The 17,307-nt window shown below is 34.0% G+C and overlaps 1 protein-coding gene and 1 pseudogene across 1 annotated transcript; one reads left to right on the top strand and one right to left on the bottom strand.

Moving 5' to 3' along the window:
• Positions 1-7,272: 7,272 nt before the first annotated feature.
• Positions 7,273-8,491, top strand: LOC120005688 (probable carboxylesterase 12). Its single transcript, XM_038855478.1, has one exon. It carries the CDS (start codon positions 7,409-7,411, stop codon positions 8,369-8,371), a length of 963 nt encoding a protein of 320 aa, XP_038711406.1. The 5' UTR covers positions 7,273-7,408; the 3' UTR covers positions 8,372-8,491.
• A 3,463-nt stretch (positions 8,492-11,954) lies between these two features.
• Positions 11,955-13,051, bottom strand: LOC119980800 (annotated as a pseudogene).
• Positions 13,052-17,307: the final 4,256 nt, after the last annotated feature.

The following is a 17,307-nucleotide window of genomic DNA, read 5'->3' as shown; positions in this document are numbered from 1 at the left end:
TTTATGATGTGAATTATTTTGGATGTTTGTAATTATTTTAGTTTGAATTTTTATTATGTGAATTTTTTTTTGTATGTTTGTAATTATTTTACATTGAATTTTTATGATGTGAAATTTTTTTGTAGGGTTGTAATCATTTCAGTATGAATTATAATTTTTATGATGTGAATTCTTTTGTATGTTTGTAATTATTTTAGTTTGTATATTAAATTACTGTAATACCCTTTTCGAGTATTATAAATACATGTGTTTGGTATCATTTTCTCTACATCTTTCTTTTGGTATATTCTACTCTACATTTGGTTGTAGATTAAGTTACTCATCCACTATAATTTAAGTAACTTATCTACAATATTTTTCTAACATTATGGATGATTATATAAGTTTAAAAAACAATGGTACAAACAATAATGTATGAAAATACCTTACTTGATCCTCCACTAGATAATCTTAAGTCGTCGGCCCATAAACTTATATAATCATCCATAATATTAGAAAAATATTATAGATAAGTTACTTAAATTATAGTGGATGAGTAACTTAATTTACCACTAAATGTAGAGTAGAATATACCAAGAGAAAGACGTAGAGAAAATGATACTAAACACATGTATTTATAATACTTGAAAAGGAACATACAAACTAAAATAATTACAAACATACAAAAGAATTCACATCATAAAAATTATAATTCATATTGAAATGATTACAAACCTACAAAAAAATTTCACATCATAAAAATTCAATGTAAAATAATTACAAACATACAAAAAAAATTCACATCATTAAAATTCAAACTAAAATAATTACAAACATACAAAATAATTCACATCATAAAAATTATAATTCATACTAAAATGATTACAAACGTACAAAAAAATTCACATCATAAAAATTCAAACTAAAATAATTACAAACATACAAAAAAAATTCACAATTAAAAATTCAAACTAAAATCATTATTAATATACAAAAAAAATTCGCATCATAAAAAATCAAATTAAAATAATTATAAACATACAAAAAAATTCACATCATAACACAAAGTATTAAAATCAAATTCTAATATTATATTTCAATAGCATTATTTTGAAATAGTTTTATTTTTTAATAATATTGTTTTTAATAATTATTTTATTTTAATAATATTATATTTTAACCAAATACATTTAAAATTATAAAAGTATAAAAGAGGTGGGGTCAATAGTGGGACTGAGCGGGTGTATAGAGGGAGAAAAACAAAAAAAGGGAGGGGGTGTATTGAGTAAAAACTAGGGTGTATTTAGATGAACTCATTAATTAATCATCTGCATCATTAGCGGTCTCCCCTTTCAATGCTTCCTAGATCACATTCTTTATATTTCTTGACTTCATTTTATCCCGTCTTGAATCTTCTGTCCACAAAGTCTGACTCAACTCGCTTTGTCATTCTCCCCATCTTCAATTTTCGTTTTTTTGAAACAACTCCGAATACCAACGTTATGTCATTTTCTGTCAGTTAGACACTCTCCTTTGTTAGGACGAAAGCTCACTTCTTGTCACATGCTAAGTGTCACCGGGATTCCTGTGAAAGTAAGTGAAATGTTAAATTTTGTTTTTTTGATTCATGGCTTGTTTTACCTTTGTTCGAGAACTTGCAAAGTCTAAGTGGGGGTATTTGATAAGTCAATAGTATATATATGTGTGCTTTTATATAGACTTTTGCATGTTTATTTGGATTTTTCCCTATTGCTTTGGTCAATTTTGTACTTTCGTAGATTCATGAACAAATAGTCTCACTGTGGGCTTAAAACATGACAATTGACGTACAACTATTTGGATGCCTAAAACTTTTGAAACAAATCTCCAATTTCAGTGTTTTCAGAGGCATTAGAAAGTAGACTTCTCAAGCTTCCGATGGACGTCAAATTTTCCTAAATTGAGTCACAGATGAAGGAGTTACGAATCTTCAAAGTTGAAGCAAAAATCTTGAACTGTGCAAAAAAATCAGCTCAATTTTCTTGTGGTCCATTTGAAGCCCATCCAAGGCCCAGTGAACTCAGCCCATTAGAGCAAACACAATGGTAAAATTTTGTTGGGTCAACAAAAATGTATTATATTTTGTATTTTATTTATGTGACTGTATTGGAAGACGTGTTTTGCTAATGTGGTTGTATTGAGAAATGTTTTTTGTTGATGTGATTGTATTGGAAGACGTGTATGGGATGAGTTTGCGGATAAAACCGACCCATTGTCATTGCATGATGCATTGAAGATAATCGACATGTAGAGACACAATTGAATTTCGGGAGATTCTGAATACTCCACGTTTTTGCATATATTGACACTGGACCCTCTTAGATTAATTCATGCATGCACATAACACCATCTCCTTATTTTTTGGATTTAAGACAAGTCGGTGAATGGTGATACGTCTCGTGACTCTCGTCTATTGTGGATCAGGCCCATGTGATTTTGCAATGTTCTCTTTTGCGATGAATTGAGTTTGGCCATTTTAATGGTCAAGATCATGATTGGGAGATATGGGAATTCAAGTTTGATTCTCTATATTGGCACCTGTGATTTAGCAAAAAATGTTTAACAGTGAAACCGTCGAAACATCCGAAGATTTACAAGTGATTAATTTAAACTGTCATATTTTACTGCAATATATATATACACAATACTTTAAAAAGTGAAATGTTTAGAGTTTATACGTTGCATGGTAGTAAATTTTCTTTCTTAAATATGAAAAATAAAAGGAAGTTGGTTGATATATCACGCTTTCAAGCTTTCGCACTCACACCAACGAGAATTGGTTTGGTTGGCAATCGTCTTGGTTAGGCATATGTATGTTAAATATTTGATTTCAACCGTAAATATGAAAAAAAAATTCGCACTCACATCATGCACTCTTCTTTGACTAATTAGGCTCTAACAAATTCACAAATTTGAACAAAACAAGCAAAGCTTGTCTCTCCTCACAACCTCTACCTTGCACCACCAAACTCCTAAATTTCTCTTTTTTCTTGCGTGTTTCACTTTCATTTTTCGTTTGTCAATGGATACTGAAATCTCCCTTTACGGGTCGGGTCAATCAGGCTACCAGAAGGTGTGAAAAGTGGGGGTAATTAGCACAGTATTGTCACTAAACAAGGTCCAACATAAATATAAGAATTAACAAAGTATTGTCCGATTCGTGGAGATAAAGGATTCAAAGTACTATTAAAATGAATAGTACATGACCAACGAGAGTTGGCCTGGTTGGTAATCAGCTGGGTTAGGCATATGTGTGTTCAAGGTTCGATTTCAATCACAAGTGTAAGTCTCTACGGTATTTAAAAAAAAAAAGAATAGTACATGATGATACAGAATTCACCAGCCAATTGAAAACCGAGACATGGCGTCATCAGAATAGTTATTCAAAGATTCATCTAGACAAACCATATTTCGGCACAGACTTAGTATTCATAAAAGGGAAAAGATCCCCACAGCTTTGAGTATACCTCGGTCGATCGGTAAGCTTGGGACAGAACAATCTCCAAAATATATATTAGGAATTCTTAAGAAGTAGACTTCTAAATTAATAGAACATCATAGGTAGAAGTCTTTTAATTCGAACAGGAGACATATCACCGACTCCAAACAGAAGTAAAACTCTTTCAGGTATTATATAAAGGGGCTAAAAGATTCATTCACAATGTTCCGATTTTTCTCTAAACGTTCCGATTTTTCTCTAAGAGTTCTGATTCCCAGAGTTCTTAGTTTTCTCTTCTTGTTTTTCTTATTTAAGCATTGAAGTGTCTTTCCCAAAGAAAACACCTCGGGAGAGACTCTTTAACTTTCGTTTGTTCATATTTCAATTCAGAAATATTCACCAGTAATATTGGAATCTGCATAGTTTGAATCGACTTTAGTCAGATTTGTAGGTTATCAATACAAAAGACCCTCGTTGGTTTGGGAAAAAAATGAATGAATTATTGGAGTTGGTTTGGAAAAATTGCTTTGAAAGTGATTTTTATAGCATCAATGATTTTCAAGGATGGGCAGCTATTGATAGCATCAATGATTTTCAACGACGGGGCAGCTATTGATGACTGTTGATAATCCATCACTTTCGATTATTTTTAGAGATTTTTCAACCACACACACACACATATATATATATATATATATATGACCCTGATTGTTTTCTTTGTGTCGACGGCCATGATTACAATTTACAAAATCAAAACTTCTAGATGACAATAACATTATTGCCTCCATTTATAAAAAAAAAAAAAAAAGTACAAAGGTGGGAAAATATTTGTATTCGGAATTGGTGTATTACAAATTTTTATTAGCTAAAACTAGGGGGTTCGATGAAAAAACTTGATAGAGATTGTTCAAGTTCGTTCACCAAGTGTTAGAAATACAAAGTCCCACATCGCTTAGGTGATACCAAGTGATGTAGTATATAATTATACCAAGCCTAAAAGTGTAATTTCGCACGATAAAATTTATTCGTGGGTCTATTAGTTTGGGCCGAGATTCCCGACCCAACCTGTGAAAGTAAATTGGATCGGGACTACCACAATCCGTGTACTCAGGAAAGTGGGTTGTGTTGATGGGTTCATGTTCCCCCATCGATCCCACTTTACATCTCGAACCTAACCTCACATGCTACGGTGCCTTTTAAATGACAAATTTGTATAGATCTTGAGCCTAAATCAAACAATACTTTACAAGTTACTATCTAAATCCGGTAGATTTTTACAGATTGATGAGCACACGTTTATCTCGTTATAAGAAGGATTCTCAAGTGCGGGATTCCACACTTTATTTAAAGTGCGGGATCCATCTAACACCATTCACGTGTGGGCCCCATCACGTATGGGGACCACACTTACACATAATGAATGGTGTTAGATGGATCCCTTATTTTAATAAATAAGGTGAGGGATCCCTCACTTGAGAATTTTCACTCGTTATAAAGACTCTAATTCATATAATTTTAAGTCATCAAGCATGCTTGCTTGTTTCTTTCTTTCTTCAGCATTCATTGAATGGTACAAAGTCACCATCCATTTGGAAACTTTGGAATTGTCAGGAGATTTTTTTTTTCCAGATTAATTAGATTTTTTTTTCAGAAATCTAACTTCAATTCTTCAAAACACCGTGCAATTTGTCAAAATGTTGAAAGAAGAAAGTACAGCAATACAATTTTAGTAAAGCATATCGAAAGTAGTAGATATATTAACAGAAATTGTGATAGTAGAAATATTGGATAATTTTAATTGTAGATGTGTTGTTTGAATGGTTGATAATGTTTGGTTCAACTTTTGTTGGTGACATATATGTTGTGTAATATTATGTGATAAATTACGTACGTGGGTACTATGTACTTTAGTTGTATCATATACAAAATACTCCCTCCGTCTCTATTTGATAAGCTGCTTCACTTTTTCCCAACAAAATAAGGGAACATAATTAATGAAGTTAAAATAATAAATTTAATCAATAAATTTCCTAATTTACCCTTAATTAACAAACCTCCACTCACACACCATTCTAGTTACAATTAATGTCATTTGTTGATTAAATTGCATATTAAATAAGGGTATATTAGTAAACTACTGAATTTAACTTTCTCCTAATGAGAGAAGTGATCTATAATTTGGGACATCCCAAAATAGAAATGTGGCCTATCAAATAGGGACGGTGGGAGTAATAGTCAAATAAATAAAAAAATTTATAAAATAAACATAAATATTTTAAAATATCCTTCCACCACACAATTGACAAAATAATTTTTTGAGGTTGTAATTTTGTATAAAAAAAATAGCATTTATTTGTTTATCTCTATCAGATCGGGCGCCAACCCTACCCATTCCCTTCCATAAATATTCACCAAGGCTTTGGTTGCTTCCATATGTTCCACAAATATCGCTATTCAGATGCTCATCTCACACTCTCGGGTACGACGTCGGATAAGGAAAGAGTAATCATCATTTGAGTTTGTCTCCCTCTTGATTAACTCCTTCGACTCCATTGGCATCGTTGAGGGCTGTGACCAAGATGGCACAACGAGATCTCCTGGATCCACACCTGAATCGTTGTTGATGAGAGAGCAGCTTGTCCGATCGGGTCAAGAAGAGAGAGGTGAAAGTGGAAGAGGAGAGAGTGAGGGTATTATGGGTAGTTCAATATTTAGGTGAGGATAATATAGGACTAGAGACAAACATAAATGCTAGCAGAAATGTCTTACCAAACGGGACAAATAAGTAAGGATGGTAAAAAATTGGTTTCAGGTCAGACAACAACACGCGTTTACGAAATATTTATATGTCTGGACCCTAACCCGAATTGGATTTCGGACGTACTTAATTGATGAAACCCGAATTGGTTTAAATCTGGACAAGTAAATCGGACAATATTTTTGTGTTTGGACCTAGACCCAATTTTAAACCAGACAAAAATTTTGTATTTAGACCCAGATTTCGAACATATAATTAATGTCCAAACTTAAATTTAATCCAAGTCGAACAAATTCGATCAACCGGACCAAACAGAGTTTTGTCATCTCTACCGCCAACCATTTATCAATGTTTTAAAATATCGATTGAACCGAAAACCGAAGGGATCACCTGTATGATTTAATAAAATATTAGTTAATTACCGATTTGGTCAAATACCCGTTCAACCAGCCGGTTTCCGTTATAAATACCGGTTGTCCGGTTTTAAAATTTTCAAAATTAAGAACTTTTTGATAAAAAATAACAAAATATGAAAATAAATAAGTAGAAAAAAAAAACTAAGAGTAAAAGTTGAACCTAATTGAGATATAAATGGTTATGTTGGACTTGGACTTTTATAATTTATATGATTTTGTTGGACTTTCTTAAAAGAATGTTTGTTGATTTGATATTGAATTTGATAATATTGTGTTTAATTTGAGATTGAGAGTGTTATTATTGTGTTTATTATTTAAATGGATTTAATTTATAGTATTTTTCTAATAATTTACAAGTATTTTATAATTTATTATGAATTATCAAAATTTAAATTAATTAAATCAAATTGACCGGCCGATTAATCCGGTTGAACCGTTTATCGACACAATTCGAAATCCGATTTTTAAAATATTACCATTTATGCAACATAAATACATGAAAATCTTATCTACGAATCAGGTAAAAAATGAATTCTGTCCTAGTCTTAACTGTACGAATTAGGTAGAAATTTAATTCACAGTTTCCAAAAAATGAAGCCGATGTCTCCACTCTCAACAGTATGCATGCATACCTTATCAATTGCTCTCTTTTTTTAGTGGAATTTTCTCTACCACACATTTCATTTTCTTCAGCGTTAAAGCCCAATCCTCCAACCCCTTCTATATGAAACCAAGCGCAATCTCTAATACTACCATCCCTTCTCCTTCTCCACGGAAATGGAATCAACCCAAGAATCTGAAATTGCCCAAGATTTCTCTCCATTTCTTCGCATATACAAAGATGGTCGTGTTGACAGAATTATAGGTGCAGAAATTGTTCCACCATCGCTAGATCCCAAAACCAATGTCCAATCCAAAGATGTCGTTTACTCCCCAGAAATCAACCAATCTGTTAGAATCTACATACCCAAACAACAAAACCCAGAAAAACTCCCTCTCTTGGTCTACTTTCATGGCGGAGGCTTCGTTGTCGAAACAGCATTCTCTCCCGCATACCACAATTACCTCAACTTGTTAGTTGGAAAAGCCAATGTCGTCGCTGTCTCCGTCGATTACAGGAGAGCCCCAGAGCATCCTGTGCCGATTCCGTTCGACGATTCTTGGACTGCGCTCAAATGGGTTGCGTCGCACGCCAATGGAAACGGACCGGAAGAGTGGTTGAATGATTTTGCTGATTTTGGTAAAGTTTTCTTTGCAGGTGATAGTGCTGGTGCTACTTTAGCACATCAGATGGGCATAAGGCATGGTGGAGAGAAACTAGATGGTGTTAATGTTAATGGGATTGTCTTAATTCATCCATATTTTGGGGGAATAGACCCAATTGGCTCTGAGGCTGAGAATTTGCAGGGGAAGGCCATGGCAGATGGGGTTTGGCATTTTGCGAGTCCTAAGACAAGTGGGTGTGATGACCCTTTGTTTAATCCTGTGCTTGATCCGAAATTTGCGAGCCTGGGCTGCACCAGGGTCTTGGTTTGTGTTGCTGAGAAGGACTATTTGGTTGACAGGGGAAGGTACTACTATGAGAAGTTGAAGGAGAGTGGGTGGAGAGGAGAGGTTGAGTTTGTTGAGACTAAAGGGGAAGAACATGTTTTCCATCTGCAGAAACCTGATTGTGAGGGTGCTGTGAGTATGCTTAGTAGCATTGTTTCTTTCATCAATCAAGATGTTGTGGTCTCTTGATTGGAATTTGGTGTTTGGTTTGGTATCTGTCTTAGTCTGTACTGATTCGCAGTATAATAATGTAAAATCTAAATTATGGTGATTATTATCAAACATGGTGCAATGACTTATTTTGGCATAGTTTTTTTGAAATAATGCGGACTAATATAATTTTCATTGGAATCGAACATTGACTACACATATGTCTAAATCAATTTATTGTCAACCGAGTCACTTCTTATTGATTGTTTTAGCATAGTTGTATTGAAGTAAATAAGTAATTGAACTTTGATATTTTGTTGCTATGCTTAAACTAACAAGTTTTTTTTATCAATATAACACTCTTAGTATAATTATATATCAATATAACACTGCCTTTCAATCAAGGGCGGATGTATTAAGAGACCTCACTTTAGGACTTTTTGTTCAATGATAGATCATGGATTATAAAATAATTGGGCCTATTGAAATCTTAGCCCATCAATACTTGAAAAGATGGGTTAGAAATTCAAACCAAACTCTTGATCTTCTACCCAAAAGATTCTACGATCCATGTCTTTCACTAAAATTACAACTTAAATCAACTACACATTTTTAAAAAATTTATCTATACTTTACCCTTTTTTATGCTAACAATCATAATGCGACTCGCTGAAAGTATGATACTTATAAATTATGGAGCTTTGGTCTTATAAGATGGATTGGAGGCACATCTTGATCTGGTCGGATACTTAGTTGTGAACTTTGATAAATAAATTTTTGATACTATTTCAAATGAAAATATCATAGAACGATTACAAAATGTGAAAAATCGTCGAGCACAGTTAGTAAATCAATTTTCAATTATTACTTATCGAATTATAATAACTTCTGACTTTTAGTGTTGTTTTCCATCATTTTGAAGTCATAATTAATAAGTAAAATAAATAAATTTCAGGGGCGCTACCCCCTAACCCCCGTATGATTTTGCCCACCTTTAATTAAAATCCTGCATCCGCCCTACTTTCAATTATTTACCAACATAGCACTTAAATGTCATTGTGATTCGCGTGATTAGTGTCATTTTTTCAATCACGCAGTAGAGATTGGCGTGATTGAATTTTACCAAATCACGCCATTGACGCCACTGTTAATGACGGCATTACAAGTGTTATTTGATCACGCCGTTTACAACGGAGTCATTTAGAGAAAGCTCCATTAACCAATTGATGCAGCAAGCGAGAGGTATGAAGTCATTCCCAAACCTTACAACAACACTGGGAGAGGATGGACAAGGACTTGGCTAACGCTATAGCTTTGCAAGGTAAGGAAATGTTCAACATAAGACAATACCTGCTCAGAAAGTACGAAAGAAAACCCAACAAAACAGAGAAGCCTTTCACCGCCCAGAAAGCTAAAATCAGCAAGGGATGGTTGAAGCCAGTTTGTTAGAGTGTGTTTGGATTGAGGGATTTGGAGGGGAGGGAAGAGAAGGGAAAGAGAGTTTCCTTCCAATTCCCTTGTTTGGATAGTTTATAAAAAATTGAGGGGAGTGATTTGAGGGGATTTGGGAGAAAGATTTCATTAAATTTTTGTCAAAATTCTTTCCTCCCAAAATGGAGTCATTTGAAGGGAAGAGATTACTAATTAAGTTACTTAGAAGTTTAAAACCTATTTTACCCTTGAACATAACACTTAAACATAAAAAATAAGGATAAACTAGTAAATTAAACTATTTTTCTTTCCTTTCTTTTTTTTATCTATCCAAACATGAGAGAGGGAAATATAATTTCCCTTCCATTCTCTTCCCTTCTCTTCCTTCCCTTTCCCTTCTCTTCTCTTCCCCCAAATCCCTCAATCCAAACACACTCTTAGTCTTTCCTCCCCTAAAAGCGAGACGACCATCAACAGGTTTCAATTCCACTCTCTGATGATGCTGGGATGGAGCTCCCTATGATTCAAGAGGCTTGTCTTTGGGTTTTGGTGAAATTGGTGAGATGATGAGGCAAGAGGGTTAATTGCAGACTGAGAGGAGTTGTTCTCCTATAGGGAAGATTTGGAAGATGAGGAGTTCCAATTCGTGGTTGACTGTGATGAAGTTGGGAGTTGAATTCACCCCAAGTTAAAAATGTTGGTCATGCCATTGTTATTGGCGTAAATCAATCTGGTTTTGACGTCGTGATTGAACAAAAAAAAATTATGGCATTTACACTGGCGTGATTGTGTGCTAATGACATTAAGTGCTATTTTGGTAATATATTTCGAACCAGTATTATACATGTATTTAATTATCTCAACTCTCAAGTGTGTTATTTTGATAAAAAACTCCTAGAACCTCGATACAATTGTAGTTTTGAACAATAAATCTTTAAAAAGTAGAGTTTTACTATTCAGAACTCCATACATTATTATATATATATTTTTTTCATTTTCTCTTTCTTCCACTCATCTCCCCAAATTCATGATTCAACAGCCACATTACATATTGATTATTTATAAATATATAAATATTATATTACATAAAAATAAATATTGAATAAAATAATTATTATAATTTTTCATAGGATATATTTAGTTTTGGAGAAATATTAATGTCAATTTATTTATTATTTTAATATGATAGGATTTTATATTATGATAGTTGTGAAATGAATGGAATTTAAAACAATAAAGAATTATTATAGAAACGAATATTTAAATGATTTAGAGTATCTGATGCGTATGGTGATACTGTTATGCAAACTATATAATTATTTATTAACGTTCCATAATCATCAGTTAGCTTTCCTATTAAGTTCATAAATTGTTCTTATCTCTTCACCTCTTTATTATTATTAATTTATTTTTATAAGAGAGATGGCAGTCCTACATCTTCTTTGCTTTTTGATATCAATAATTTTAAGAAAATTAGCAAAAAATAATATATAATAATTATTAATGATTTTGAATCTAATGATGTATTTTTATTGAATAAAAAATCAAATTAATTAAAGGAAGTGGGTAAGAAACATGAGTGGTTTTACACTATTCGATGCAAAGTTGCGTAACATGTTATCTTTTTCTAAAAGATCCAACTATTGAATACATGATCCAACCGTCAAAATCTTACATTCTATTTATTATATTTTGAAGATTTGTTAAAAATATTTTATATCTAAAAAATGAGAAAGGGTAGGGGCTGTTATTATTTTACAATAACAGCCTACCCCAATCCATTTTTCCCTTTCCTACCTTTATTTATAAGGAAGTAAATCCTTCATGAAATAGGCCTTGAAGTAAATGTAGTTTCCATATCTATAACTATTGATAAACCCTAACCATCAATTGACTTTCCTATTAAGTTCACAAATTGTTCTCATTCCTTCACCTCTTTTTATTTTTATAAGAAATATTCATTTTATAGATTAAAAGTCCAAAAATAAACTTAGATCCGTGCTACAAGCATCAAGCCAACTAGTATCCAAAAACATACCCAAAAACATGATAAAATGATCAATTTCATTACAAAAATGATAGGGATCCCTGTAATGGGATCTCAGTCATCCGAGTGACTGACATGTCACTCTCTGATTCAATAATCACCACGTTTTGTGAGTCTTATGTTTACATCAGTTAAGAAACAAGATGAATGACTGAGATCCCTAACATTTTTTATTTCATTATGCCGAATAGCAAAAAATGTTGGGACTTTAAAGAAAAAACTACAAAGCAACACAAAAACTTAAAATGACATGGCCCTAAAACATCCTATAATTAATCTTGATTCAAGAAAGAACACAACCTCTTCATCAAAGCCACAGCCTTATCACAATCTGGGTTGAATAAGTGGAACACATGCTGTTCCCCTTCAGTCTCCACAATCTCCACTTCTCCATCCCATCCACTCTCCTTCAATGCCTCATAGTAACACAGCCCTCTCCCCCTCAAATTATCTTTCTCAGCAATGCAAGTCAAGACCTTACCACACCCAAGAGTCCACAGATGGATTAATTCTTGTGTCACCATGCCCATTTGTTGTTGGACACACATAGACCCAATATTCATCCACATCTACACCTTCTTTTCTCCCAAAATATGGGTGAATCAGACAAATCCCAGACAACTTCACCCCACACAGATCTTCTCCTAATCCTGCTTGGAGTGCCAGATTGTGCGCAATGTTGGCTCCTGCGCTGTCGCCGGCGACGAAAACTCGGCCAAAATCAGCATAACTTTTAAGCCAATCTTCAGGACCTTCGACATTATGTGAAGCAACCCATTTAAGTGCAGCCCATGAGTCTTCATAAGCTATGGGGACATGATGTTCAGGGGCTAATCTGTAATCAATAGACACAGCAACAACATTGGCTTGGGCTACTAGTGAAGAAACAAAGTTGTGATATACAGCACAAAATGGGGAACTAATAAGGAATCCTCCGCCATGAAAATACACCAGGAGAGGCAGCTTTTGGTTTGGCTTGATTGAGTTTGGGATGAATATACGCGCCGACACCCCAGTTTCTGGATCAATCAGGACATCTTTGGTGGAGACAGTAGTGTGTGTATTTGTTGAAGCAGCAACTCTGTCTGTGCCAAAGAATCTCTCAACACGCCCATCTTTGTATGCTCGAAAATATGAACCAAACTGGAATGCTATCTGGGTTTCGCTTGCATCCATTGTTTGATGATCAATTACAATTCTTGATCGCAGTATATATATGTGGGTGGGACTCTGAAAAATCGTTAAGAGAGCGTGAAAGCTTTTGTCACAAGGTGAGTTCCTGGAACTTACGTACATTGCCAATTTGAATTTGAATTTGACTTGGGAGTTGACTAGAGCTGGCGAAAGACAGAAAGTGATTTTCGAGGGAATATTGCAGAGATGCCTTACCTTTTTTGTTTTGGATGCTTGTCGCGTAAAAGATGATCAAGACCACGTGAATCACTTGGCATGAATTAGGAGACAGTTTTTGTTCAGATTGCGATTTTGATTCCTTGTTAGGAGAGATAAAACGTTATTTTAACTTGAGCACGTACTAATACTGGCCGGATAATATATGATGCAATGAATGAGGTCTTGAATCATCCTCACTTTAGTGCAGATGTATGGAACCATCATGTATCAGAGAAAAACCACCTTGACACCTGTGGCCTGTCACTGTGGGTGTGTGCCAACTGCAAACCCTTCACGGTGCAGGTTGGACCGTGAAAATGGCTATCTATTGACCCTCATAATTAATTTTCGAAGAAATTTTATTTACACACCAAATGTTAGGGATCTCAATTATCCCAGTAATCAATTTTGGTCATTGATTGATGTCAGTATAGGGACATGTGAAATTTTATATACGCCAATCAAGGGACATGATTGATTATTGGGATAATGGGATCCCATTTATTGAAATCTCTATCATTTATGTTAAAATACTAAGTTTACACTATTTTTGAATTTTTTTTACGTAAATGTCCTTGTTTAGAAGGACATATTAACCCCTTAACTAAAAATAAAAAGTAAATTTATATTTGCATATTGAATTAAAAAATACTAAGTCTACACCATAATTCTCCAAAGAAAAAAAATTAAAGTTTACACGCCAAGAAACTTTGCAAAGTAAAATCGATTTTATTGAAAAATTGTAAAAAATGGAAGATAATATGATCAGCTACATATTTTCTTCTCCTCCTCTCCTGTATTTTCATGGGAGTATCCTTTTGACGATGAGGTTTTTTTCTGGAAGTTCTGTTATTGGAGTCCGGCGGTTCTAAAATTTTTTGAGGTTGTTGAGATTTTTGGGTTTAATTCTCTTTGTTGGGCATGGGTATCGTGGTCTTGCATTGGGTCGGTGGTGGCATCTTAACTTTAAGATTTTTTTTATCTAAGGATTATAAATTTTCCTTTGCAATTTCTAGAGGATGTGGTGGTGTTTATTGTTTCTTTGGATCTTTTGATTAAGGTACACATTTGAAGTTTAGGTCCATCCACATGTATACAAAGCCACACATACTTTTCTTTTTTTATGTGAGACTTGGAACTTGGATGTGTTCCAATTTCTAACACTCCTCCTCACATACAAGTCTCATAAATTCCCATCCCACTTGTCATATCAAACTTATGCTCAAAAGTGTTCATCCACTTGTCACACGACCCATTTGCGTGCTCAGAGGTGGTACACTTGTCATGGTTGTGTTTGTGTGCTCATCAGAGGTGGGAGGCCTTTAAATTTTTATTTTTCAACGGGCCTCTTTGTCGAGCCTCAGACACACACTCCTACAACTGGGCTGCGATACCATGTTAAGAAATTGGATCAAAAAATGACATATTAGTGTCCACTATATGAAGGTTGGATACTTGGGTAAAAGAAAAAAACACTTCGCCATATAAGTATCTATTTTAAAAGTTAATAATTACATAATCTCACATTTGCCCTTATTCTTCAATAGGTATGGATCTAAAAAAATACTTAGATCTAAGACCCCTGGTCTCCATCTTCACCATTGCCACGTTTGCCTCCATCTCCACCACTGCCACCGTTCGCCTCCATCTCCACCACCACCACGCCACCGTCCCTCCTCCACCACCATCGCACCTCTACAATTATCATCTTCATTTTCTTATTTTTATTAGTGCTCGTCTTCAGCTTGTTAGGTCTGCGATGTAATATAAGACTTGAGATCGTAATATGATATCTGAGATTGTAATCTAAGTTCAGATATGAGATTATACAGATCTGAGATCGTATGTCACCGTTTCAATGTTACTTTTTGAAACAGTAACATCATCATGTTACTGTTGCAAAAATTAATATTAGACTAATATTTATTTACATTATCATGTTAATGTATTGGCGTTGTGATGCAAAGCCATGTACTATAGATTGGGTATTTTTTTAAGGCCATTTGCTCCAGAAAGGAATATGACAAGGGTTTTGTTTATTATGAAACAATAACATGAACATATCTGAATGATTTTCCAAAACCTAATAGATTACTTATTTCAGATTCAACACTCATGAACTTAAGAAAATCCCGAACGAAAATCATGTACCCAACATCTACACCTAAATGAAAGTAAGGAAGACAATAGATCTAAAGCTTTTTAAGCTTTAAATTGTGAAAAAATAGATCTAGAGAGAGTGAGAGAAGAAAGAGAAGAAGAAGAAGAAGAAAGAAAAGAAGAAGAAGAAAAGAAAGGGAAAGAGAATAAAGAAAAGAAAGAGACGAAGAAAAAAGAGAAAAAAGAGAAAGAAACAGAAGTGGGAGAAAGAGAAGAAACAAAGACGAAGAAGAAATAAAGAGAAAAAAGAGGTTGGGAGTATAGATGGCGACGGATCGGGTATCCTTCCAATTAAGAAATACCAAAACCATTTCCATTTAGGATACTCTATACCAAAACCCTTCCAAAACCATTTTAAAAACCATTTAAATTTTCAAACCCAGAACCTTTTCATAACCGTTTACCATCGGGTACCCGTTTATCATTTAACTTTCAATATTTTTTATTTTTTTCTTTGATGATTATATTAATATAAATTAATATTGAGTATGATTTATATTAATTATGATTTTATAATTCAAATTAGTCTAATTTATAGTTTTATTAGTATGCTTCTATAAATATATACGTTCTAATATGCTTTATCATGTTATAATTTAGTATCCTAGTAATATACCTTTATAGATGATTTACAATATTATTACTATAATGAATCTTTTTATTAAACGGTTCGGGTACCCTAAACCCGACATCAAAAACCAAACCCGACCCTAAACTATGACGGGTTTGAAAACCAAAACCAAAACCGTTTCCAAAACCTATAGGATCGGTTTTCGGGTTTTAAACGGATCGGGTACCCTGTGGATAGTGTTTGGATCGGTTTTTTTTGCCAAAGGTAAATGATCATTTCATGGGTATTTTTATGTCCATGTGTTTTTTTTTTTTGTTGAACCTCGATGTCCAAAAGTATACTAATAGATACCGGCTTGGCATTTTCCAAAGTTGGATTGAGGGTGAACCCACATTACATGGCCCTAAAATGAGTTTTTGAACACATGAGAATGGATGAATGATGGCCCATTTTAACTCAAATTAACTAGCTATAACTCATGAGTTTGGGTCCATCCACATGTTGAAAGCCACACACCTCTTTTTTTTTTCAATGTGAGACTTGGTTCTTGGTTGTATTCCAACACATACACATAAGGGGCGGATCTATGTGTAAAGTAAGGGCGGCAATTGCCCCCCTTTTGTTTTTTGAAAAGTATCCTTATATTATCAATCTTTTCTATTTTGCTCCCCTTAATTTTTTAAAAATATCATATATACTATCCATTTTTCAATCTTTCCCCTTTAAAAAATATTTTTTCCAAATCGGTCCCATTAAATTTATTTTATTCTAAATCCATTAAACTTACCCTTAAACCCACTCACTTTGACCTCTCTACAAAATCTCCAAAAAAACAAAGGCACAAACCCATTTAACTTTGCTCAATTGTTCTCTATCTTTCTCCGTCTCTCGACTCTCAACACTCAAGTCTCAATTACAACAAACTGACAAAGTTCGTCAAATGACGGGGATGACCTGATTCCATGACGAGTGAATTGTGAGTTTACAAAAACAACACTTAGTCCTAAGAAAAAATTCAGGGGCGTTGCCCCTGAACCCCTGCTAATTTTTTTGCTCCCGTTTGTCTAAAATCCTAGCTCCGCCCTTGTTAGAAAAAATCCAGGGACGTTGCCCCTGAACCCCCGCTAATTTTTTTGCTCCCGTTTGTCTAAAATCCTAGCTCTGCCTTGTACACATATATATATATTGATTTGGCAATTCAACCGCACAACAACTTATAGGTGTTAATGACTATTTGGAATTCTTGTTGGTGTGCAACAAATTTAACAATATTAATTTGCCTCCTTTGAGACCATAAATTGGACGTGTCTGATTCCTTCTGAATTCTGATACACTTGTGTTAATGCTGTCGCCGCTGCTATAGATCTGCCTTGT

This window comes from Tripterygium wilfordii, chromosome 2 (genome assembly GCF_013401445.1).
Source record: "Tripterygium wilfordii isolate XIE 37 chromosome 2, ASM1340144v1, whole genome shotgun sequence".
Lineage (NCBI taxonomy): Eukaryota > Viridiplantae > Streptophyta > Magnoliopsida > Celastrales > Celastraceae > Tripterygium > Tripterygium wilfordii.
This window is presented reverse-complemented; position numbering and strand designations above follow the sequence as displayed.

What these genes read in the sequence shown, in the direction of transcription:
- LOC120005688 (XM_038855478.1), top strand. Translation starts at nt 7,409, where the DNA reads ATGGAATCAACCCAAGAATCTGAAATTGCCCAAGATTTCTCTCCATTT.